The sequence below is a fragment of the Danio rerio genome, chromosome 23 (assembly GCF_052040795.2).
Source record: "Danio rerio strain M-AB ecotype USA chromosome 23, GRCz13ab, whole genome shotgun sequence".
NCBI classification, from domain to species: Eukaryota; Metazoa; Chordata; class Actinopteri; order Cypriniformes; family Danionidae; genus Danio; species Danio rerio.
This window is the reverse complement of record NC_141043.1, coordinates 28,716,166-28,742,730: the sequence shown is the minus strand read 5'-3', so window position 1 is coordinate 28,742,730 and position 26,565 is coordinate 28,716,166. Positions and strand designations below refer to the sequence as shown.

General features: G+C 35.7%; 2 protein-coding genes across 4 annotated transcripts in view; one reads left to right on the top strand and one right to left on the bottom strand.

The window, feature by feature from the left end:
- The window catches only part of LOC147831308 (uncharacterized), a 57,314-nt gene that overhangs the window by 5,895 nt on the left and 24,854 nt on the right, over nucleotides 1-26,565 (top strand). The window lies entirely within an intron of this gene.
- The window catches only part of rbms2b (RNA binding motif, single stranded interacting protein 2b), a 57,019-nt gene that overhangs the window by 19,981 nt on the left and 10,473 nt on the right, over nucleotides 1-26,565 (bottom strand). For 2 of the 3 annotated variants that reach the window (XM_087305574.1, NM_001003541.2), the window contains 3 exon segments: nucleotides 8,743-8,909; nucleotides 3,072-3,130; nucleotides 192-283 (listed from right to left, as the gene is read on the bottom strand). In XM_087305574.1, the coding sequence (XP_087161700.1) occupies nucleotides 192-283; nucleotides 3,072-3,130; nucleotides 8,743-8,909 (318 nt within the window). 3 annotated transcript variants of the gene reach the window in all.

The following is a 26,565-nucleotide window of genomic DNA, read 5'->3' as shown; positions in this document are numbered from 1 at the left end:
ATGTTCACGTGTGTAGCACAAATGGTACGTGACGAGTTATGTGCCAAAGTGGAATTCTTTAGCTTATGGGTTTGTTCATATTCCAAACCAAGCATGACAATTAATATTATAGTGATGTTCTTGTGTTTCAAAGTGCTTCAGCAGATTTGTGTGGAGTATGGGCAGGGTGTTTTACTGCCATTGTTTCTTACCTTTGCCATCTGAGCCTGAACTCCACTGGCCTTTAGCGCTGTCACTGCTTTCTGTGCAGAGGCCGGGCTGTCGAAATCCACAAAGCCATAGCCTGACACACACACACACACACACACACACACACACACACACACACACACACACACAGGGGATCAGTGATCACTGCTTAGTGTTTAGTTGTTAAGCCAATAGCGTTCCCTATCACTCCTCTGCACCTTAGCTCACACTGGTAATCTCTCTGTACCACACGAGAAAGGAGCTATCATACCAATTTAACTATACAGTCGTGCACACAAACAGATAGACAGACACACACACACACACATGCACAGATGCACTAACACATGAATGTAATAGCGTTGGTCCACTTGACAGATGCAGGGTTATGCAATACCAATCTCATTGCTGTTACATCAGCACACATTTGCTAGAGATAAAATACTGTAGATGATGTATATTTAAAGCACGCTCACAAGCTGAAGTTTACCTAAAAAAACGAAAAGTAATTTAATTTGTTTTTAAATATGTTTTTTTGTTTGAGCTTTTTTATGCGTGGAACACATACACACACACAAAAGATTTTTCAGGCTGATTCCAATGTAAGTGAATAGCGACCTGGATTTTGTGCTAATGATGACCAATATCTCAGTTTGTTTCTTGTTTAAGCTATTGTCAGTAACTTGGTCATATGTAGGATCACACCGAATCTGCATGTGCAGAATTTAAGCCCATTGTTGAGCCAATTTCTTTACTTGTGTAAACATGTGCAAATGTATTTTTAATTAGTTTTTAAATTAATTTCAGCTACATTACTGACTCATATGAAAGTGTTCATATGATTTAATTACACTACAGTATGTAAAGTAATATTTTATGGCTTTTAGTAGAGATATTATAAGCGACTTGCTTTGTTTACCAAATAAGTGGATCTAATTAGATTTACACTAAATAAAGGTATAACAATTTTTTTATTTTATTTCATATTTTATTACATTTTTAGCTATGATAGTTCTAAAATTATTCCACATAAGTCTGCAATTTTTATTTTATTTATTTTTTTACAAAGTTCTGTGCAAAAATAGCAAAAAATGTCCGCAGATTCTGTCTGGCCCAAGTCATATGGAACACTTATGTGGCTTTTTAAAAGCATTTTTGGAGGTTGCCAGCTCTTATATTAAGAAATAAAACAGCTTGTTATGTATTTTTCAGTGAAAGAATGTCGTACAGGTTTAAACAAATTGAGACCTTTTTATTTTGAAGAGAACTACACAAAAAAGATAACATATAAACTAGATAGAAGATCCATATTCCAACATGAATACATCAAATTAAGACTAATACAACTTCCAAAGAATTGGAAGTTTATGCTTCGAAATGTTACTTTTTTTCACTCAGAATTTTGAGACATAGACTTGGGAGACAAATCTGAATGAACAGATATAAACTTAGTTTTGTATGAATGGCAAGAAAGCTATAAACCTGCATTGCAAGAAGTAAAGCTGCAATTCTGAAGGATGAAAACAGAACTATAAGATTGCAAATCCAAGTTAATAACTTAGAATTTTGAGTTTGTCTTAATTCTGATACGTTTCCTTTTTATCTCAAATGCTGGAATTCATAATTCTCAGAATTTAATCAGTTTTATTTTGTTTTATGCAAATAAAAACAACATTTATGTCTCTAAATCAACTTCATTTAATTCATACAAACAAAATTATTTGTATGGCCTAAAAATGGTTTCAAAAACTGTCCTCTAGTTCTGCACGATATCAAAAAAATTAGATTGCAATAGGGTTGTCCCGATACTGGAATTCGATACCAATTGATATTGTAATTTGAGTGAGTTCGGCAAACTGATGAACTTCACAGCCAATCACAGTCATTTCTGTTGAGCATGTTATCACAAGTGGCAAATCAGTGGTGTTTAAGGATATGCTCAACAGTGCTCGAATGTTAGCGGGGAAGTGGACGTTTTTAAAGTTAAAGTGGCAACCCTACATTGTAATTTTTATGCTTTTGCTATATACATCGCAATATGAAATATATTTCACCATATGTACTGAATAACTGTATTTGTGAAGAACTCTATTTGTGGGGAAGGCATACAAGTAAGAGGAAAAAAGTGCTTTATATTTGTCAGTTAAGTCTGGCAGTTTGACACAAATATTTAAACATCTAATGTAAAATGGCAGTCTTTGCTATAAAAAAAATTTTTAATTAATCTTAAAGCTACAAATGCGATTGTTTCTAGTGCCTGAATGCATTAAACCCACTTGATTTGTTTGACAGAAAAAACAAAACAAAAACAATTGTGAAATATAAACTTAAATCCACAATGGTTTGTGGTTGTTGCTTGATCAGATATGTTTGCGGCCAGAAGTTAATAAGAATTATTTCTATTGTTTATTAAATTTTCCATTTATTGTATTTTATTAACGTCTACCCCCACCCCAACACCTAACCCTCACAGTAGCGTAAAAACAGTAGTTGTACCGAGTATTATTTATGTTATCTATTAAATTACCCAATAAATTGTATTTTTTAACGCCTTCTCCCACCCCAACCCTAAATCCAACCGTCACATTACTGTAAAATATTATTTTTGTTATACAGTGTCATAAAAAAATGCAGCTATATAAATGTGCACATTGCACTTCCGGCCGACCGCAAATCCGATCTAGACTTTACCCAAATTTGCCAGTAATTTACAAGTGACAACAATAATCCTTTTGACATTGAAGATCCTGCAATGTGACTATTAAAGATATGCACATTCCTGAAAAGATATATTGTGCAGCCCTAAACTAAGGTATGAATTGCATGTTACCACCTTTTTACAATGTATTCCTTTAAAGATAAATAAATTCAGCACATCTTACCTTTACACTTGTTGGTGGTCTTGTCAAGTATGGCCTTAGTTGACACTATTTTTCCATAGCTGTGTGTTACAAAACAAGAACAACAAGAAACATTTGGTTTAAATGAGCGGCTAAACACCTTAAACAGCATTTAACAGCTTAATAATAACAAATATGACCAAACTCATAAGACTTGCTGATGTGAATCTGATATTTTATAAGGTCAAACACAGTTTGGAAGAGCCAAAGTAATCTAAGACTGTAAACAGCCGAGCAGCAGGGGCACAAAAACCCATAAACGCAGGGCACCAGCGCCGCTCTATTCACAATGCACCACTCAATGGGCCCCATATCCAAAAATCATTTGCATGAAATCTTCATGAGGGTGCCGACGTGGTGGAGAAGCCCTGATCAAATGGTAATGCACTTTGAATAATGGATTCCATACCGTGTTCATGTTGCTTTGCATAACTTGGGGAGAGGAATTGGCGCAGCATGATACAGGTATATAGCAGCTGCAGGTTTCTATGGATTACTGGAGGCTTGCGGTTGTTGGAGGGACGAGGTGGGGGGTAGGTGTTCTTTCTCCAGGCATGTGCTTGCAGTGTAACCTGAGAGTTCTCCTTGTCTGCCCTGTACAGCTTTGGCTGAGATCCACCACAACAATCAACCTACAATACAACCTACAGCTCCTTTCTCAAATATGATTCTGAACTAAATCTAGATAAATACTCAGTAGTTATAGTGAAGATGCAAATAATATGAGAGCACTATTTAAACCGTTTTTATTATTATTTCACCATGCAAACATTAAAGGGATAGTTCACAGAGAAATTAATATTTACTGTTTATTAATTATCCCAAGATGAAGGTCATTATTTTTAGGAGGTTGTTAAAAAAAGTTTTTATTTTATAAAACAAGAAGTAAACTCCTGTTGCATATATGGTTATATATATAAAAAAAAAACTTTATTGTTTTCCAAAAATATATATCTTCTAGTCCTACATCATAGTAAATAAACAGATAAACTTTATTTTTGGATTTAGTACTGCTTTAAAACTTGTTAAAGAGATAGTTCGCCCAAAAAGTTCTTACTTAACCTTCGCTTATTTCAAAACAATCTGAGTGTCTTTCTTCAGATGAACTCAAAATAAGATACTTTGAAAAATGCTGGTTGAATTGAATTCCATAGTGATTTTTTTTCCTACTATGGAAGTCGACGGGTCCCACAGTGCTTCTTACTGAAACACTTTTTGCCCACATAAATAAATAGTTAATGCGACACATAAAACAGAATTAAATTTTTAATAATAACTTAATTATGTGACTCTACACTGTTTCTTTTCAATGGGTTAAAGTAAAATCGAATGTCGAAATAAAAAAGAAATCCACTAATTCTCTTACTTTTATGTTATTCAGGAGCCATGTGCACCCACTGACAGATAATCTGCTTCTCTCTCTTTCTCAAGTTCAAAGCAAACTTAAATGCCAAAGTGAAATGCATATAAAATATGTAATAAATTGATAAAACTGATAAAATTAATCAAATATACAAGGTGCATGGTGGCACAGTGGGTTCGCCTCATAGCAAGAAGGTTGCTGGTTCGAGCCTCGGCTGGGTCAGTTGGCGTTTCTGTGTGGAGTTCTTCCCGTGTTGACGTTGGTTTCCTCTGAGTGCTCCGGTTTCCCCCACAAGTCCAAAAACATGGTATAGGTGAATTGGGTAAGCTAAATTGTCCATAGTGTATGTGTGTGAATGAGTGTGTATGGATGTTTCCCAGTGATGGGTTGCAGCTGGAAGGGCATCCGCTGTGTAAAACATATGCTGGATAAGTTGGAGGTTCATTCTGCTGTGGCGACCCCAGATTAATAAAGGAACTAAGCCGAAAAAGAAATGAATGAATAAAATATACAGCAAATGACAAGTAAAGGACAGAAAAAGGAATAAAAACAATTATAACAATTATAATTATAATACAAGATTAAAATGTGTAGATTATTAAATGCGTTGATTAACCATTACTATAGTGTATGTATATTTTGCAGCCAGTTAAGGCCAGTCATTTTGTTCTCTCCGAATACATAGTAAAGTTTTTCTAAATCGTTTAGATTGAATTATTCAATGTTTCTCTCGTGACTGTGTGTGCAGTAAGCTGCGAAGCCACGCGAAAGTAGGCTTAAATAAAAAGGTAATGCAAAAACGCATAACCACAGCTTTAGAAAGCGAAAGCAAAAGCCAAATCCCGGACATTTTAGAAGCTTCATAAACCCCGGCTAGATGACTTTTATAAGTCCCAAAAGGGCTCTCTGTGGGTCTGCAGAGCATGTGAGATTACCTATGGGAAACAGGTAAAAAAAGAGAACATTTTTCAATACTTAATCAATGGCGGGTTTTCGGTTATATTGGGCAGTTAGAGAAATGTGTAAAAGGTTGATAATAATAGTAAAAAAATGTGTCACTATACTTGGGCGGAAATCCGTTGATATACCTAGTAAAGTCTATGAGTGAGAAGCACTGGGTTCCATCATCCAGCATTCTTTAAAACATCTTCTGTGGACAACAGAAGAAATAAACTTATGTGACAGAACTCACATAAATTTTTAATTCCACATGAGGGAGAGGGGCAGCACGATGGCGCAGTGGGTAGCACAACTCAATCGCCTCACAGCAAGAAGGTCGCTGGTTCGAGCCCCGGCGGGGTCAGTTGGCATTTCTGTGTGGAGTTTGCATGCTCTTCCTGTGTTCATGTGGGTTTCTTCCGGGTGCTCCAGTTTCCCCCCCCAAGTCCAAAAACATGTGCTATAGGTGAATTTCATTTCCATCATAGAATGTATTTTCATATTTGGGTGAACTATCACTGTTATTGAATTTTATTTTATTTTTTTTTTTACATTTTTTGAGTTTGAAATTACTCAAAACATTTGCTGTGACCAAATAAATATGTTGAGTGTATTTTTTAATTAAAAAAACCACAGATGGATGCAGATGGCAACCCAACGCAACTAACATAATGAATAAGTGATATACCAAATGAATTACAGCACAAGAACCAAATAGTCTTAATTTGAAAAGGGTAAAAAAAAAATGTAAATGCTTTATTATTAACATCTGCAAAAAAAATTGACCTGAAAAAGCCAAAGATGCAAACAGTGTTAAGAGAGTTAAATAATTATATATGCGGCTGTACTAGTTCTCAATGTTCTTGATTGTGATATTCACAGCATTCACCTCATAAATCAAGCTCTGGTGTTCTAAAACCATTTGATTTGCGTTCTGCTCTCTCGCTTTCTATAAAAGTTACAGGAATTACCTGACCAAACATCCCCTCTGCCAACAGCTTCTTTGCTAAGGAACACCTGATATATTTGACTAACTCTTATCTCTCTCTCTCTCTCTCTCTCTTTCTCACACTCCCCAAATCGCAGTTTCTCTCTCCCCGCCCCCATCGCCAACAACTTTTGGTCTCCTCTCCCTCCCAGCTGTTGCCCTTGTTTGTCTTTCCCTTTTCCCCTGGGCTCAGAGTTTCCTGTAGGGCTGGGCAGCTTCATCTCAGCCACTTCTTCCAGAATGCTCAGAATGAGAGGGCCTCCTTCTTTAGTACTATACTTTTTCAAATCGGTGCACTTTCTTTCTACCCCAGCTTTAATTTATGTGCAGTTCTACGTAAAATTTAATAGGGAGGGAATGTTCTCAAAACATTCTGTGACATTCCTTAAAAGCACATAGCATTATTAAAATAATGCTTTTGGAACATTCTTCGCTCAAAAAATGATTTTTGCTGCTCGATTAAACTACTGGCTTAAAATCAGCTGAAACAACTAAACTTTTGAGTTTTTCAGGACATTTTAATTGTTTTCTGATCAATTGTTAGTGTTGCAACATTGCCAGTATTAATGGAATGACCTAATAACATTTTTATAATAATGTTTTAAGAATATTAATATAACATGAAAATTAAAACGTCATAACGTCATTAAAATTGAAAAATAACATTATTACATTGTTTAAAAAACTTGCAGTTACTCATACTAATATGGACCAACGATGTTAATGACATCACTCTGCACTTCACCTTGTCATCAGATCTTCTGACCAATCAAATGCTCTCTAGAATCTGAAATGTTCTGCCTCAACAAGGTGCTAAATCTGTAGCTTCTATTCACACAATTACTGTTTTCAGTTTTGTCATTGGCAAATATATGAGCATAAAAGAATTAAAATTTCGGATTCAGTGTGCAACAACCTTTAGAGTATGAATATACTTTCCATTGGAGTAAAAGTGGACAAGCTTCAGCATCAACGCTTGACAGAGGGTTTGTCTAAAGTTGGGGCTGACGCGATCGTCATAGCAGCGTCAGCCAATAAAATTAGTCAGCAATCTACTGTCTCAGCTGGTGTATTTGCATACAGCGATCTGATTGGCTGATACTTCCATTGGTGTTTAAAAAGTTGAAAAAGTCCCAAGCTCTGCAGCAAGCAGACGGACCAACAATTCAGTTCCGCAACACTTGACGTCACCCTTTCAAAGTGAATAAAAAGCGTTGACGCCGACGCCCCGTATGAGCGGGCCGTCAGACTCTTTGGTTTTGCCCCCTCAGTGGAAATGTACTTTAATACTTAATACCTTAATAAACTGAAGAATATATTTAGAGTTGCAGTTATTCTTGAGGTAGCATTATTTAAATACTATTACAGAATTTGTGAAAAGTTTTTAATGACATTTTATTAGGTTGCAGTTTAAGCACAAACAATTAAAGATTTACTTACTGATGAGTGTGCCAACCTTTCTTCAATTATTTCATTCTTTCGTTTTTTTTTTGTTTTGGTTTTTTTTGGTCAATGCGCCTATTAGATCATTTTGGTTAGTTTTTGGTTGATTTTTATCTTACTGTTGAAGACAAATTAAATCAAACCTCTAACACAACTAATTAAAATATATAATGTCAAACTTTTGAAAAGGCATGAACGGATTTAATTAATTTTTTGTACACTTTGGAACCTGTAGGTGCGCAGGAAAAGCAAAAGCAATGATACCTCTTTAAAACCCTCCATAACTTTTGTCATCCCTAAAAGGAAGTGAGGTGCAGGCAGGGAAAGAGGCGAGGAGGGGTACGTCAAGCCTAGTTCTTGGAAACACTGCAGTCGGTCAACCAAAAAAAGAGAGTTTTGTTTGAAACCCAAGCCTCTGTTGAGTTTGTGTCACTACATTCCAGCAAAATGTCCTCTAACATGAAAGCACAGATCTGATAGTGACAAAGCGTTACGAGACCAATTCCCTATCTACTAACAAAAACACACGGACAGAGATCCAATGGCAGGATGAAGAACGAGCGTCCCCCAGGCACTGCACCGAAATGTTACAAAAATATCAGAAAACGCTTCATGAATAGAAATGCATGATTTATACACAACGTCTACTAAATCTAGATGCTGCATGGGCCCATCTAAAAACACTTTAAATCATTTGCATTCATTTCAACACGATCTGCCAGCAAGACATTTCTAACCTCCTCATGAAGGGTCAAGTCAGGACGCTCAGAGTCTGTGTTTTTCTCTCCCACACACGCCTTCTGTTTTTTTAATGCATTTCTGGTCATATTATACACCCTGAGTTCCTTTCCAACTGCTGATTATGAACCTGACCTCTCTTGCCTCCACCAATCCTAAAGTCATGAAACAAGGACACTCACGGTTGACAGAGTTTGACCAGATCCTGGTCTGTGGTTCCTGGATGGAGTCCACGGATGTACAGGTTGGTTTTGCTCAGCTGGTCTCCACCGCTGCTGCTTCCATTACTACTGCTGGTGGTGTTGGGACTGGGCGGCGCCATCTGCTGGGTGGAGGATGCATACGCCTGCTGTAAAAACGGAGATAAGACAAGATTCAACTCTTATTAGATTCAAATCCCAAAGGTCTTTCCTTTAAAACGTCCTCTGCGAATTTTAGGGAAGGAGTGAATCATTTCTAACCATTAGTGACTCAGTCTTGCCACATGTAGAGCAAAACCCTGCATAAACCAAGTGATGATATAGATAAACAAGACAATTTCACACATACTTAACCTTTAAAGAAGTAATTGTAAATTGTGTTATTATTAGTCAGCCTCGTGTCATTTTAAAATCCATATGCTTTTTTTTTTGCACACTGGGATTCAATACATTTTCATGATACAATTCTTCATAATGACAAATAGGATCCATGTGGTCGATACAAAATAGAGGTGTAAACGGAGTCTTAAGCATTTTGAGCCTGTCTCTTCTGCCATTTCCAAAAAAAAAAAAAAATGCATTCGAACAGATTGAACATAATTATTATGGGATGTAGAATAGTGTTTATAATATAAGAGGGAAAAAACCCAACACATTCATACCCAGTGGAAATAGTAATGCATCTCGGCTGAATACTTGTGATCGGATCATTGAAAACATATGATGTTTATAGGGGGGAAAACAGCATGATGTAATGTAATGTAATGTAATGTGTATTTATATAGCGCATTTATTGTGAATGGCCGTACACCCAAAGCGCTTCACAATCATGAGGGGGGGGGGTCTCTCCACACCACCACCAGTGTGCAGCATCCACTTGGATGATGCGACGGCTGCCACAGGACAACGGTGCCAGTGCGCTCACCACACACCAGCTATTGGTGGAGAGGAGAGACAGTGATAGAGCCAATTCAGTGGAAGGGGATGATTGGGAGGCCATGATCGTAAGGGCCGATAGAGGGACTTTGGCCAGGACACCAGGGTTACACCCCTGCTCTTTCACGAGAAGTGCCATGGGATTTTTAATGACCACAGAGAGTCAGAACCTCGGTTTAATGTCTCATCCGAAAGACGGCGCCCACTGACAGTGTAGTGTCCCCTTCACTTTTACTTTTACTCACACAGACCACAGGTTGAGCGCCCCCTGCTGGCCTCACTAACATCACTTCCAACAGCAACCTAGTGTTCCCTAGTGGTCTCCCATCCAGGTACTGACCAGGCTCAGCCCTGCTTAGCTTCAGTGAGTAACCGGTCTTGGGCTGCAGGGTGACATGGCTGTGGTATAAGAAACGAAAAAACTAGCTTTGGTGAAAACTTGGCAAATGTTTAATAACAACAAATAATACCTAATTAGCCGTCATTACTAGTTTTTTTGATAGAAAGGATACCAAAAGTGTAAAATGTTGGTCAAAAATGTACATTTAGACAAACTAAATACCAGCTGCAGCATTCAGATTATATATACAGTATATATGTAAATGTCAGAGTAAGGGCCAATCATAATTATACTCCTTACCCCTTCCCCCTACCCCTCAATTTGTGCATTCAGGTGAAGGGATAGGGGTGTCCCAATTCTCATTAGCTTAAAGGCGTAGGGCTAATGCCGAGTTCAGACTGCATGATTTTAGCCCAGATTTTGACTCGACGACATGTTTTGAGAAATCGCTGACAAATGCCTGAAATCGCAGGCAAATCGGTGTTTGTTCATGCGGGTAACAATCTCACAAAGTGAACTATCAAAGATGCGATCTGAGAGAATCGTCAATGAGTCGCCTATGCCTGTCAGATATTTGGCATGCTAAATATCTAGATCTGTCTGTGATTCAAATCATGCTGTGTGAAATGAGTTTTTACTGAAAATAACATTGGCGATTACCTACAGCCAATGAGAGAGCAGCGTTCACTAGTTTTTAACTGCAGGCCAGAGGGAGGCTGGGGGAGAAGTTAAAGCATATATTGTCAGTTTATTTGGACCCAAGAAATGGAGGGAAAACTAGTGTAAATTTGGCTGGAGCACGAATGTCTGTTTGACGTGTCATCTGAGCAATATCACAACCGGGTTCAAAAAAACGTTGAGGAGAAATTGTTAATTCCCTTTAAACCCAGGTGAGCAAACATGCACATTTTCTTCCCCATTAAAGGCTTCTTTCTAATTATGTAGTTAATAAAAAAATATATAGAACATGTTTTTAGTTGTGAGATGTAGTTTGAACAAAACTGTCTGCGATTCTTCCTATTGTAAAGTTATGCAGCGTGAAACCCTCTGTCGCCGATTCATCTTGCCGTGTAAACAAAGCAGCGAAAAAACGTTAGCCCAGATAGTCATGCAGTGTGAAAACATTTGTGACACGATTACTTTAAAAATCATGCAGTCTGAACTCAGCATGAGGGGAACGGCTAAATAGCTCTTGAAATTAAGATTTCTCAGGACCACACTCTAAACCAAGGGGTATGAAAATTTCCCAGAAATCACCATCTACAACGACAGCATGGCTGCACACAGAAGTAAGGAGGTCCACAAATAAGTATTTTTGTCATTATTACGAATTTTTACAACAAACAAGCACGTCTTAATACATTCATTACCGTCATGCTTAGTCTATAACTCCTGTATAGTATAGTGCCATTTATAATCTATAACTCCTATATAGTAATCCCACAACATACTTTCATATCTGTCACTCGAGGACACTCAAATACCCTATCAAAAATGCCTAGTGGCTGGGAATGAGCATTTTACAGTGTCTGCTATAATGTAATGTTGTTTTCTTGTGTTTAGATGGCCACGCTGTAAATGCAAAGTACAGTTATGAGCTTATTGCTACATCATATAATTATGATAACATGATACTGTTGCCTTTAGTGATTTCCTGAAGAGAAATACCTAAAAAATAACGCAACTGGAAAAACTACAGCAGTCGCCATCGTCAAGCGAGAGATCGCAATGACATATAATGACGTGGTTTAGTGCTTACCCATTTCTTAGATGTAAATTTTGAAGCCCTTCCCTTCACACTCTATTTCAAGGGCCGAGTGGAAGGGGTAGAGGTAAAAAAAAAAATTAATTGGGATTGAGTGTTGCATCTGTGTTATGCTAATGAACATTTTTAAACACATTTAAATGGTTTACTGTCACAAAAGTGGTTTCAAACTTTAATGTAGACTTATAGACACAAAAAATAGAAGTTAAGTGACAATCAAAAAGTCCACGCAATGCATTTAAAAAACCTGCATTTTGATTGGTATTGCCTTTTATGCATATTTTCATGCAACACGAGTCACTATAGTGTCAATATTTTTGCACCTGCTAAATGGCACTTTACTTTAAACACTCTGAAGTAAAGGTACGAGAGCTGTCACTGGGGTGGTACCTTTTCAAAAGGTACACATTTGTACTTGAAGGGTCCATATTGGTACCTCAAAAGTATACATTAGTACCTAGAAATTTTAAGAGAAACACTTTTGTATATTTTAAGTACTAATACGTACCCATGAGGTATTAATATAGACCTTTTAGGTACAGATTTGTACCTTTTGAAAAGGTACCGCCCCAGCTCTCGACAACTCTCGTACCTTTATTTCTGAGAGTGAAACGTACGAAACCATAGATCGTAAAAATAGAGACTTTCACATATCAATTCCAGTATTGCAGATAATGATGTGATATTTAACTTGTTTCCACCTCAAAAAAATGACTAAATAGGTTGTCGTGTGTATGTGGTGCAGGATTAAACAGTTTTACAGAGTGACATTAAATACTGCAGCAAACATTAACTCACTGAACAGGATGTGACAATCATTTGATTTAGACGTGCTTTCTTGTCCTCCTACCTCTGCATGAAGGCATTTTTCAGCTTTTTGACACCACCAGTGTCTCAAAAGAATGATTAAATGGCGTCTGATTGATCTATTTCTCACTTATTCAGTGATTCAGCTTTGCACTGTACAGGTTCGCAACAACATGATGAGTAAACAATGACAGAATTTACATTTTTTGATCAACTCTCCCTTCAGTATGTGTTGTGGTTTACAAAAACAAGCGGGTTCTACTAAAGAACACATCTCCGATTGTTGTTGTGTCCAAAGCCAGGGGCTTTCCCTCTCCTGAGAGGTTGTGTGTTAGTTTTCTAATTAACTCCTCATCAGTCAGAGGGGCAGGCAAGGATGAAGTATTTCATTAGTCAAGCCTGTGAAACCCAATCTCAGACAGGGAACAATAGGCCAGTTTAATACATGCCACAAGTTCACTGGCTTGGCTGAGATTGCTGGAAGAAAAGAAAGAGGGGCACATCCTGAAGTGCCCACACAAACGTCATGTCATATATAGGACTCTTCTCTTTTGCTCTCTCCTCTTGAGCCGGTTGAACTTAGTTATAGAAGCCTGTCTAATTGAGATTTGAGCTTGTTAGCGTTGAGCGCTAATCCCTCTCATGTGCTGTGTGCAGTCAGAAAGCGCTGTCTCATTAGGACTGCTCGACTCGGCTAACTCTGCCTCTGCATGGGAAACAGATGACTGAACCACTGCCCCCCGCTAAGCCCATCTGCCCTGCAACGCTGTTCAAGGTTGAGCGCTGCTGCACACCTAACAACACCAGTCTTCCTCACACAAACACTACAGGCTAAAAATAACAACACCCCCTAATGACAACAATCCAGAGAGATGTTGTGCAAATCAAAGCATATTAATTAGCAATTTTATCCAAAAATATCATTAGTTTTGTGTATATAATTACCATGTTATAACTATCAAATGCATTGCTTTTTCTACATGTATACATTGGAATGTCTCACGTTGAATTTTATTTTCTTTCTGAGCAAAAAATAAAAGCTGCTTTTAATTTTACAGTGATTTAAAATATTTTCACAAAAATGTAATTGTACATGAACTTTCAATCTTGTTAGGTGTTTTTTAGAGCAAGAACTATTTGATGATATATTAAAAGACTCTTTCAGGAGCATGGCGCAGCCTCAAAATACTAATTAATTGTCTTTTTAAATAGTTATACCTTTCACTTTACTTTAAACCATTCAAAATTAAGAGAACAGTTGGAAATGCTCAGTTTCTCAATTTATAGTTCTATGTTTGAGTGCGTGTGTGTGCGTGTGTGTGTGTGTGTATATATATACCATTATATATATATTCGATTAACCGTTAACCGAAAGGGTGCGTTGGTGACTGATTAATGCTATCAGTTAAACGATTAAAATTATTATTTTATATATTTTTAGTTTGGCTGCTTAAGGGCCAATTTGAATGCGCCTTTGCGTTAAGAGGGGCATCTTTTGCACGCGGCTCATCCCAGAGCAGCAGTTTGTGTTGTCAAGACAACTAGAGAGAACTTTTAAAGAGCTTGGTTTCCGCTACATTCATTCTTCCATGGCGGGGACCAAAATGCATCCCTCCACGGCTACATTACCCATTCAAAACATTCAGTCATTGTTGTTGTTGTTTTTATTAGCGGATAATAATCGCATCAAAACGTATTAAAAGGTAAGTGGATTATAACAGCGCAAACTTAGCTGTGCGCTATTGTTTAATCCTTTGGCGTTACGTGCTGACTGACTGACTGACAGGTGCGATGCGTGAGGCCAGCAAACTCGCAGAAGCTTTCAGTTAAGATGAACACAGTTTCTATAGTTTTACTTTATTTATAGATAAAGGTATAATGCTCTGCATATAATCACTCTATCTTGCTGGAGTTTATAGCCGTTTCGCTTTACTTGAGGACGCATTAATGCCGCTCTGAAGGTCTAATCGCTGTTTTAAGTTATCCAGAGCTGTATGAATGTACAAATCTTGAATATCACAATATTTTTAAATATTACAATTGTAACAACATAGACAGCAACACTTTTGCACAATCGATACCCAGCTGATTCAGTTGTTTTATAAGAGGGCCGCGCTTCTTCTCTTCTTTTTTCCTTGTCAACATAAAGGCAGTGAGGTGCGCCTCGCGTTTTTGGAATGAAAAAAGCATGTTAGCTGTGGTCGGCCACTTGTTCAACTGCAAGACATACTTAACTTGCGGGACGATAACGTATAACCCGTGCCTACAGACACATTTGCCAAAGAAGCAAAATGGAAGAAGAATATTGCTGTTTGAAACAGACGTGTTGATGCCAAAAAAAAGCATTGATGTTGACCTGGATCTGCGTCATAAACGCAACAAATAGGCTTTACCTTTTATTTTACAGCTTATAAAGCATGGATGCACATTAATGCAATATCATATTTAAACAACAAAACTGTTTACAAACATATGCGCGCGTTGTTGTCTTTTCATCACGCAGCGCGCGCACTTGAACCGCGAGGGAGAGAGAGAGGAAACCATATAGCAAAACATAATCTTTAAAATAATGATTTCTATTAAAAATGTAAAAAGGTTTTGTGATTATAATAATAACAGCAGGGCATAAATAAATGCAAATTTTCCGTGGAGCGAGCGATTTGAGGAAGTCTGCTATTTTTATTTGACGGAAGACAAAAATATGATTGGAAAAAAACAGCCTATGCCGGTTATTAAAAATAATCAGTCAGTGTTTTCGATTTGTAATATAAATGAATTATTTAAGTAGGAAAATAATTTAGGGCAGTCCTATTTATTTTATTCATTTTATTTAGTTTATTCTGTTCTTCTGTGCTAAACACTGCATGTGCGTGAAAATGCTCTGTTGTATTGTTCTCTTATTAATATGCTAGCATATAAAAATAAATCAGTATTTTAAAATGCAATATTTAATGTGTCAGACAAAAAATAGACACGTCAATTTGTTTAATATAAAATTAATAGTAATCTGACCAGTTAACCGTTATTAACCGATTAATGAGCGGCGGTTGTCGGTTAGCAAAATTAACCGAAATGAGCATCCCTAATATATATATATATATATATATATATATATATATATATATATATATATATATATATATATATATATATATATATATATATGCATTTTTCCTGCAAAGTACTTATAACTTTTCTTCCTAATTAAAAATATATTCTGAGCATAAAATGACAATTAGTAAAAACAACAACAACAAAAAACAAAACATTTCTTCAATTCTTACCTAGTAAATTAAGTACATACATCCGGAGAAACTAATAGTGTTAAAGACTTTTTAAATTTATTTTTCCATAGCTGTACATTAGTATTACGTTTGTTTCTTTGGTTTTAAATTAGGTTTATAATTTATTAAGCAATAATGCTAAATTAATTGTTAAATTGATCAAAAGTGAAAGTAAAAACATTTATAATTAAAAATATATTTATATTTGCAATAAATGTCTTTTTGAGCATTCTGTACATTTGAATAAACCGGATGAACATTGGCCATAAGAAATCTTTCATGAACACCAAATCAGCATTTCAGAGTGATCAATTAAGAGGAGGAGTAGATAAAAATTCTGCCTTTTTATAGATTTTATATTGTAAAATATCTATTAACAATTATGTCTCCAATCTATTCTAAACTGTGGTTGCATTCCGAGAAATTAAAGCCAGCTATGCATTTTAAACATCTTGTTTAAACTAAATCTTTATACTACTCTCATGACTTCTCATATGAACCGCACACAAACAACTCCCATTCATGTACATCTGTTAAACCTACAGCCATAATTCCAGAACATGCAAAGCATGTGATATATTAGGTCTAGACATTCCTCCGAGTCCTGACAGTGATTCATGCATCGCCACCGTCCTCACATGCTCCATCTGCCCTGTTTGCTTTGGTGTACCTGAATGCAGAGCAAACCCTTGTCAACAACTAATCAATACCAGCAAAGCTGCCCTTGAACATCTCAGTTTCACTTGTCCACATTTTACACACGTGACTACAGCATTTCAAATTATACATTGAACTGAGAACCTCTATTCAAAAGAACTGAAGTAAATCATGTTCAGTAACAAGGCTGTGCTGCAAACAATCAATACACAGTGAAAATCGAGTAAAGCATGATTGACTTTGTGTTTTATTTTATCCATCACAAAAATAACGTTTCACTTGGTATTTTAACGTGACATTAGTATCACAAGCATATCCAAAGCTTTTTTCAGATCACTGTGTATAGTTCCTGTTGATTTTTCCTACATTTCATTAACATTCAACTGAAACATTGTTGCAGAAAGACTTGATTCGAGTTTTGGGATTATAGTCGACTGAAAAGTATTTTGTTAATACTAATAAGTGGCCTTTTAGTAATTGATGGTAAACTGTGAGGAGAATAATGACCTATACTCAGTTTTAAAAAAACCTTCATTGATTCTTTAAAGTTTCACCCATTAACTGTTGTCCCCACTATTTGAACATAAACATAAAAATTATGTTCGATTAAAACAAATGCCAATCCTTAAAGCTTTGGTGATTTAACCTTGGTCTCATTTTAAAGAAGACACTTGTTAAATTATGGCTAAAGTAAAAAAAAAAGTTAAAAAAGTTAAACAAAAAAACTAAATGTCATGTGCCTTTAAGTTTATGAATATAAAAAAATAATTAATGTATAGTTTATTTTGATTTCATACAATATGTATTTTACAAAACCAATTTTAGCCCAAATTTGAAAAAAAGGAAATAAATAAAAGCTAAATATCTAAGCAAATTAAATTCCAAATTTGAAGTTGTTATCTCAAAAAACAAGCTTTCAGTAAGATTTTGTTTGGCCACGTATCAAACATGTTCACCAGGGCGCCCCCTCTCTTTGTGTAGGAATATGAATCATACTTTTGACAATATTTGTAAAGTAGGTATCAAATTCTAAAGTATTATGGACAGTTTGGTGGTATTTGATTTAACTTTACCTTCTAAAAGCATAAAAAATGTAGATTGCTGTAGCAAAGTATGTTTTACAGCTCTTAGTTGCATCCTTTGCATCATAGTCGCAAATTAATTAAAAAAAACTGTTGCTCAGTTATATCATTCAAAAATAAGCTTTCAATTAGGCTTTTAAGTGATATTTATAGTTAGTCATGATTGCTTTATGTTTAGACTATAATATTATGGCTTAAAAATGTAACTAAATGGTCTCACAGGTTGAAGGGTGACAGTAAATGTATTTTGATCTATTACTCTTCCTAAGTAATTAAAGACATAACAACAACAGTAAAATATGTATTGAGAAGAGTTAGACTTGTCCAATGATATATAGTTTGTCATGATTAGATTAGGATTTACCTGCAATATAGTGAAGTAAACTTAAGCATCACACTATCAAATCGGTGAGTTAAGGGGTTTTAAAGGATGTTACTCTTACAATTCACTCAAGAGCTGCACAATATATCGATTTTGCATTGACATTACAATGTACGCATTTCCTATAGACACATTGCAGGATGTGCAATATAGAGTCAGGGTTATAGTTGAGCTAACACAACAGAGCCAAACACATCAATGGAAAGTTTAACCACATTAGAGTGAAAGTTTATTATTTGCATGTCTTATTAACGCAGATGACTTTGAAAGCATTTTTAAGTGAATTGTAAGCATGCAGGCACATTGAAGTATAACATTTGTAGCTTTAATAAAGATTAATTGTATTTAGACAGGTCAAATGACATATGTGGAGATTTATGAACTGTTTGTAAAAATAAATAAGAAGAGGCAAAGTCTCAAACCCTTATAAAAAATTCTTATAAAAAATTATTTTTATAAATCAGATTCGACCTCCATAGATAATAGTATGCTATGAATATGTAATAATGATGATATTTTTAACTGTCAGCACTGCTTTGGAAGCTGATATTGCAAATTTGTTACAGGGTTGACAGTAGCTGGAGTGTCGGAAAAAAATTGTGAAATAACATACGCTAAACAGACTTTTTTTAATTTAACATTCGTTATTTTACAGTAAATTTCTGTAATTTAATGGCTGTTATTTTATGTTATTTTATTTCCGGTAGCTAGAGTGTCCGAAATAAAATGCTAAATAACAGACGTTAAACAGGTGTTTCTGTATTTAACATTCGTTATTTTATGGTAAATTTCTTTAAATTAATAGCCAGTGTTTTTTTTCCAGCAGTTGGAGTGTTGGACAAAAAAAAACATAAAAAAAACATACGCTAAACAGACGTTTCTGTAATTTAACAGCCATTATTTTATGGCAAATTTATGTAATTTAAAGGCCGTTATTTTATAGTTTTGTTTTTTTTTGATAGCTGGAGTGTCGTTAAAAAAAAAAAGTTAAATAACGCACGTCAACCCGACTTTTTTGTAATTTAACATCCGTTATTTTATGGTAAATTTCTTTAATTTAATGGGCATTATTTTATGTTTGTTTTTTTCCAGCAGTTGGAGTGTCAGAAAAAAAATAATAATAATAACAGACATTTCTGTAATTTAACATCTGTTATTTAATGGTAAATATCTAGAACTTAACGGCCGTTATTTTATTATGTTTTTTCCAGCAGTTGGAGTGTCAAAAAAAACATAAAATAACGTATGTTAAATAGACGTTTCTGTAATTTAACATCCGTTATTTTATGGCATATTTCTGTAATTTAATGAATGTTATTTATATTTTTTTAAGGCACCCAAGCTGCCGAAAAAAAGTAAAATAACAGAATTTTTTACAGTGCACGCTATGGCTGGCCAATAAGAGCACATCACACTTTTTTTGAAGATTTCAATAAGACGAAGCGTAGACGTGCAACAGTAATGTTTGGTATGAGGAAAATGTGTTCTTAAGCCTTAAAATGCATAAACAAACACATTACATTATAACATCATACAGCCCTTTAAATATTTATATATTGAAGATTACTGTTCAATTTCTGTTCCTGAATACTGTTAAGACTCTCAAGAAAACAAAAAGCACTGTTTTTTTTATTCAGTGCTATGCTGCCAATTAGTATTAGATGCACTCCCCTACAACATCCCAATACATCTAAAACTGAATTATTTCTAATAGGGTTATTCAAGTCATCTGGTGAAATAATTGCATATTATATTGCAGAAAAATAAATATTGCAATGTTTTTTTTTTGTTTTTTTTTCAATAACGTGCAGCCGTATAATTCACGCAAAGCATCTTGGGCCATGAGGAAAAAGGTGGATAATGAAAGTCGAGAGCCTCCCCTTATTTGCACTTGAGGACAGCAGTACTGCAGTGGAAGCGGCTTCTTCATTTCCATAGATATGCGCAGTGTGGTAATGAGAGCGTGGCAGGGTTTGCACCTCTCTTGATTACTCCATTGCAGTGGCACTAGGGCAGGCTCTTGGGAAGGTTTGCAGAAATAGAGGTCACGGGAGGCAGCGGAGGGTTAGCAGGGGATCTGCCTCTAAAGGGCTGGGACCAGGTGTGACTGTGAATAGAAATAAATGCTCCAACCCGCATAGCTTGCAGTATCGCGAGCTGTGCTTCGGGTTTTGCTGTGGAATATGGACATTTAATGACCTGCCGGCACACACTGCGGCATAATGCAGACTGATGTTGCATGCAGAAGTAACTTGCACATGGATTTCATATATAGGCACTGGTAGAAATGAGTTTCAATGCGACGACTGTAGTCGGGTTTTTTGTTTTTATAGGTAATGATATGAGATAAAAGTAAAATGCACATTATTGAGTAGGTTTTAGTTTAGTAAAATAGAAAATAAAACATATGCCTCAGTAATTGGTGGTTTATTCCGATGTGGTGATAAATCAGGGACTAAGCTGAAGGATAGTGAGTGTGGAAATTAAATGTTAAATGAAGCTATTTTGGTCATGATGTTGTATTGCTGCGATTTTTCTTCTTGTACACTGTAAATAATACTATTTGCTTCTGATTTACAAAAAATATATATTTTCAGAATGGTTAATTCAAAAATCTGGTTTCGGAAATCATTATTAAATTTAACTATTAATTATTTAACTTTTTGCTTAAAAAAATAGATATTTAAAGGTGTGTTCATCTATGGATGTAATGCATTATGCAAAAGGTTTTGTTATGTTTTAATTTTTAATATGCATTACATTTTATTTTATTGAGGATCAATAAAATGCAGTATTCAAAATAAACAGAACATCTAAATTTAAAATCTAAAAATGTTACCCTTTTTGCCAAATATTCATGAAACATGCAGATTGGTGCTCTGAGCACAACAACCATCTAATTAAGTGAGTTGTAATGCTTTAATCCACTTTTAATTGTAATATATGGTATGTATATCTCATGTCTTCTGAAAGTCATGCCTAGTTTTTTTTTTCAAAGAAAAAATGACATAAATCTTCTTATGATGGCTTCATTCTTTAGTTTATATATAACATAAAAACAAAATCCCTTCAAGGCAAGTCATTTCACTTGGCAGCCATCTTTGAAACACCTCTTGGGCAGTATGCTTGTGCATATGGGGAAACATTTAATTCTGCAAAACTGTTTGCCACGCTTACGATTACATTAAATATTTGGAATCAACAATAAAATTAAACAACAACTGTCCCATAAGTTTAGTTCCTAAACATTTGAATCAATCAAAATCTGAATTTTTTGTTAGGTTGGCCAAGTTAATGCGCATGCGTACTCGAAAAGAACGAGATCACGACACCAACCTTATTTATGGCAGTGTTACACATTATAATCCTATGATGAGTAATGATTCATCAGATCGGGCTGGTCTTCAGAAGTAATTCACAACTTGGTCTTGATGGCGATTCTCCTCCAGAAATGACAGCAACTCTTTTTTTACAGGTTTGTGAGGCGCTTGAGTAGTTGCTGTCATGTGATGTGCGCTTGACAGGACGGACTGTACCTTGATTTGTTTCATACAAATTCCAGCGTGTTTGTTCACCACAAAAACTGTCGTAAAAGCGCACATCTAGTCCAAGATTCTCCCCCGAACAAACGTCAGTCTATAGTGATCGATGATAGGTGGGGCTTCATTCGCCATATTAACCATTACAGATTTACCTTATTCAAAACTATACGAGTGACATATGTTGTATACTCTATAGTCTTTGATAAAAATGACTCGGTAAAGAATTGATTTTTTTTTGGGAATTGTACAGGTCAATTTAACAAAAACAACAGAAACCTAATAGTTTCGGCCACTATTGTATATACAGTCGTGGCCAAAATGATTAGATTTTAGTTGTTTAATGTTAAAAAATGTAACAACAAATTTATTCTCAGCCTTAAAATATTAAATAAATAATGCATTTTGTGTACAGTTTTTTTTATTTTATGTACAGTTAGAATATTGTTAGAAATTGTAATTATTGCAATAAACAGTTAGGTCCATAAATATATTTTGTAATTGGGATAATGAGGGAAGAACACACATCAGGCCATGGAACAGCTTTAAAGCCAATTTTTCAATTACTTTTGGACCCGTATCAAGTGGGAGGGACATATACAAACTGTTGTAATTCCTACAGCCTTCACATTATTTGGGTGTAAATACCCTCAAATTAAAGCTCAATTTAAAGCTGACAGGTGAAGCACATCTTGTTTGTTTCATTTCGAATCCATTGTGTTGGTGTATAGAGCCAAAAATGTTAGAATTGTGTTGATCTCCAAATATTTATGGACCTAACTGTGTATATACAGTTGAAGTCAGAATTATAAGCCCCCCTTCGATTTTGCAAGGAAATTTTCACAGTATGTCTGATAATATTTTTTCTTCTGGAGAAAGTCTTTTTTGTTTTATTTCAGCTAGAATAAAAGCAGTTTTTTAATTCTTTAAAAAACATTCTAAGATCAAAGTTATTAGCCCCTTTAAGCTATATATTTTTTTCGATAGTCTACAGAACAAACCATCATTACAAAGATTTACCTTATAACTCTAACCTGCCCAGTTAACCTAATTACCCTAGTTAAGCCTTTAAATGTCTTCTATTCGATAAACAAAAATTGGGGAAAAAATAAACAGGGGGGACAAGACATTGAATAGTATTATCATATAAAATATAGACTATATAAACCATCATTATCATATATAAATTAAATATATTTGATATTGAGATTGTATACCCTAATCCAGGTATACCTCAACCCTGCTCTTCATTCCTATTTCCCAGAGAAATGAGAAGAGCCCTTGTGTCTAAATCATGTATATATATGGAGATTCTTGTGAGATATGCCACTTTCCCCCCAAACACGGCTCACTGGATTAAACAAGGAGAAAAAAAACCCCACAATTCTTCACTTCTCCGCCCTTTACAAGTTACACTCACAAATCAGGATCACATCTTGTCAGGCGTTTTCTCAGCCTCTCGGTCTGTATATATCGTTTGGCTGATCAACAGTGTCAGAAAATCACTTCGAGTAGAAAGAATTTGAAAAACAGTCTTTGCCACAGATGCAAGCACAATGTTTGAGAAGGGAATTCCAGGAATTCCAGGTCATTTATCTGAGAAATCTGCATCTCTGCCAAGAGTGCAGGAAGGAGGGGAACGATTCTCCTATGAGGCTGCTTGCTTTTCAGAGCTGTGTCTTTCAGCAGTCATCCGTCCCGTGAAGGAGGATTTCTGTGAGAGTAAACGCACATTTCTGTGGCGCTACCAACAGAAACAGAGCCTGTGTCCAGAAATCTACAGCACGTACTCCTGACTGATTCAAATAGCTCTCTAAAATCACTAACTTTATGAGTAAAAGTGCAAATGTTACAGTATAAAGTATTTGTTTAAAGTAAAGTGTTTATTTACTGAAAAACTTCTGTGTTGCTTTTATTATTTTAAATTGTGCCTATTTTTTATAATGTTTTATAATGACTTTATAATGTTTTATCAGTTGGGTTTTAGATAATTCAGTTTCTCCATATATTTGACCACAATTTTGGGATGAAACAACACAGCATTTTACAGAGTGCGTATTTTATATTTTATTATTTTCTGCATAGTTAAAAAAAAATTCATTAACTTACTATATGACTGTAGACTATAATATTTAATAAAATAATAATAATTATATATATATATATATTTATACAACAGTTCTGTCTGGTTCTCGAATCTGATTGGCTGATTGGCTGTGATATATTTAAGTAATATCAGCACCTGTACAGCCTCTTTACCCTTTGTGTATTACTCCGCCCACATACAACCAGCAACAAGCAGACACCACAGATCTAAAGTGTCGTTAGAATCTTTAAAAGATGCTTGCTCAGCTGCTTAACTTTCAGCTTATGATTTGAATCCAACGCGGAAGAAAGTAGTTCCTCATACAAAAGGGTTTTTGAGAATTTCCATGTTTGATTTTGTTTTTATATACACAATTATGCCGTCAAACTGTTGTATAAACGCAATATCACACTCATAGCAGTGTGATATGGCTGTATATTGGCACTGGTGGGGGCACTAAGGCACTCGAACTGCGGCCTCGTGCCAATGCACGCCTCCCACCAGTGCCGATATACAGCCATATCGCAATGCTACTAGTGTGATGTTGCTCATATATATTTTTTTACATTTATATATTTATATATTATACATTTATATATTTTTACATTTACATATTTATATTTGATATTTTTTATGTAATAATTTTTTTATTGTTTATTTTGATGTAATATTTTTATATTTTGTGGTGGAACAAGTAAAAATGTTATAAGAAAAGTAAAAAATCTAAACTACTTAACCGCCCAAAAAACCAACCCATGCTCATTCTGAAAATGTACCACTATATACATTTCTGGAGAGTGCCAAATACATCCCAGGAGCTATGTTTTTTACAGTTTTTGTTTTCGCAAATCCACCAGAGCCTGCTTTGTATGATTTTTTGAGATCTCACATTTCTCCTGCAAGTACCATTCGTGCCTGCTTCTCTCGCATAAATCCACCAGAGACTGCTGTCAACTAACTGACTGACTGAATGACTGACTGACCAACTGACCCACCCAGCCAAACACCCACTTCCCTAAACCCAACCGACAGTTTTAAAAAGCAATGCAGAAAATGAAATCCCCTCGCCTGATTTTTCCACGTTTTCAAATTTTATCACATTCTCATTATCTCGTTATTTACTTGTTTATTTTACTTTTCGGCTTCTGTTTTTTGTCTTTCCCGCTTTCTGAAACCGTTCTTCACCAGACTCAGACACCTTCATAGTCAACTCTTCTCTGCGTCTCAAGTTCACAGACATACATGGCGAGCTAACTGGACAAACTAGAAACAGCAGTCAAGCCATCCACGCAGAGATAAGCATTCAGCTGGTAAGCATGAAAAAGACCGGCGACATACCGCCCCGTAGCCCTCGTTTCAAAAACGAAATGGCTTCTGGCTACATAATTCGCAATCTCCAGAATTTCCAGCTTGTGTTGCAACCAACTTTATATTTTAAACTCAAAACAGTGAATGTTTTGCAGTTGTTTATTTGAGATGTATGGGTTTTATAGCTGTTTTTATATATTTTCTAGACTGAGTGATGCTGAGAAGAATAACAAAGAGTATACACCAGACAAATCAATGCCACTGAAGACACTAGAACACATTATAATCAGTGTTATATCAATGTTACAAAAATCTCAAAACTGTAATCTCTACATTACATTACACTGGATGTAATCTCACCATTGCACCGGATAAAAAGTGTGTTTCATTACCTGAAAGGTCACAGAATATTTGGGAGACTCTAATGAGCTTGAAATATTCATACTCTGTAAAATGATTTGCCTCATTTTGCCACCCCACAGAGTGTGATTCTCCTGTGGGTTTCATTCAGGCAGAGCTGACAGCAGTGCTTATAGCAGACATGCAGGGCTTACCAGGCCTATCTGAGTTTGGGCCACTTAAGGAACAAATTAGAGACCAGTGGCTGCACGCTTTCACAACCCAAAAAATCAGCAAAAATTCATGTCCCCTGATAACTCATAAGCACAAGAGCTGTGGAAGTAGAGCTTTTTCCACACCAAGAGCGAAGATTCACATTAAACTTTCAGAATGAACGAAAGCATGTGAAGTTGCATTTTGGCTGAATTGTTTTATCGCAGTAGGTAGGTAGTGCTGTCGCCTCACAGCAAGAAGGTCGCTGGGTCATTGGTTCGAGCCTCGGCTCAGTTGGTGTTTCTGTGTGGAGTTCTGTGCATGTTCTCCCTGCGTTCGCGTGGGTTTCCTCCAGGTGCTCCGGTTTCCCCCACAGTCCAAAGACATGCGGTACAAGTGAATTGGGTAGGCTAAATTGTCCATAGTGTATGAGTGTGTGTGAATGTGTGCATGAATGTTTCCCAGAGATGGGTTGTGGCTGGAAGGACATCCGCTGCGTAAAATCTAGCTGGATAAGTTGGTGGGTCATTCGGCTGTGGCGACCCCGGATTAATAAAGGGACTAATTCGACAAGAAAGAATGAATAATAATATTAATAATAATAATAAAATTTGCGCTTACACTTTTTTAAAGGTGCCATTCTGGCTATTAATAAACAATTAACTATGACTTTTGTCTTAATAAACTCCTAATTTGCTGCTTATTATTAGTTATTGAGGTAGTAGTTGGGTTTATGTATTGGGTAGTATTAGGGATGTAGATGTAATACGATCATGGGGAATATGTACTTTATAAGTACTAATAAACAGCCAATATTTTAATAATATGCAGGCAATAAGCCAGTAGTTAGCCAAAACTGGTACTTGTATTCAAAGTGTTACCATGCACATTGAAAACACAATGTGCAAGAATAATCAGCAGGGAAAATGTGAAAAAGTCACACAAAAGTTGACGAGAAGAATATAAAAAGAAATAAAATGAAGCCAACTGAATAATATAAGTGTGCAAAGACTAACAGTCCTTTTGCTTAGCTTCAGCATCAGTATCAACAGGCCCCTCAATGGCCA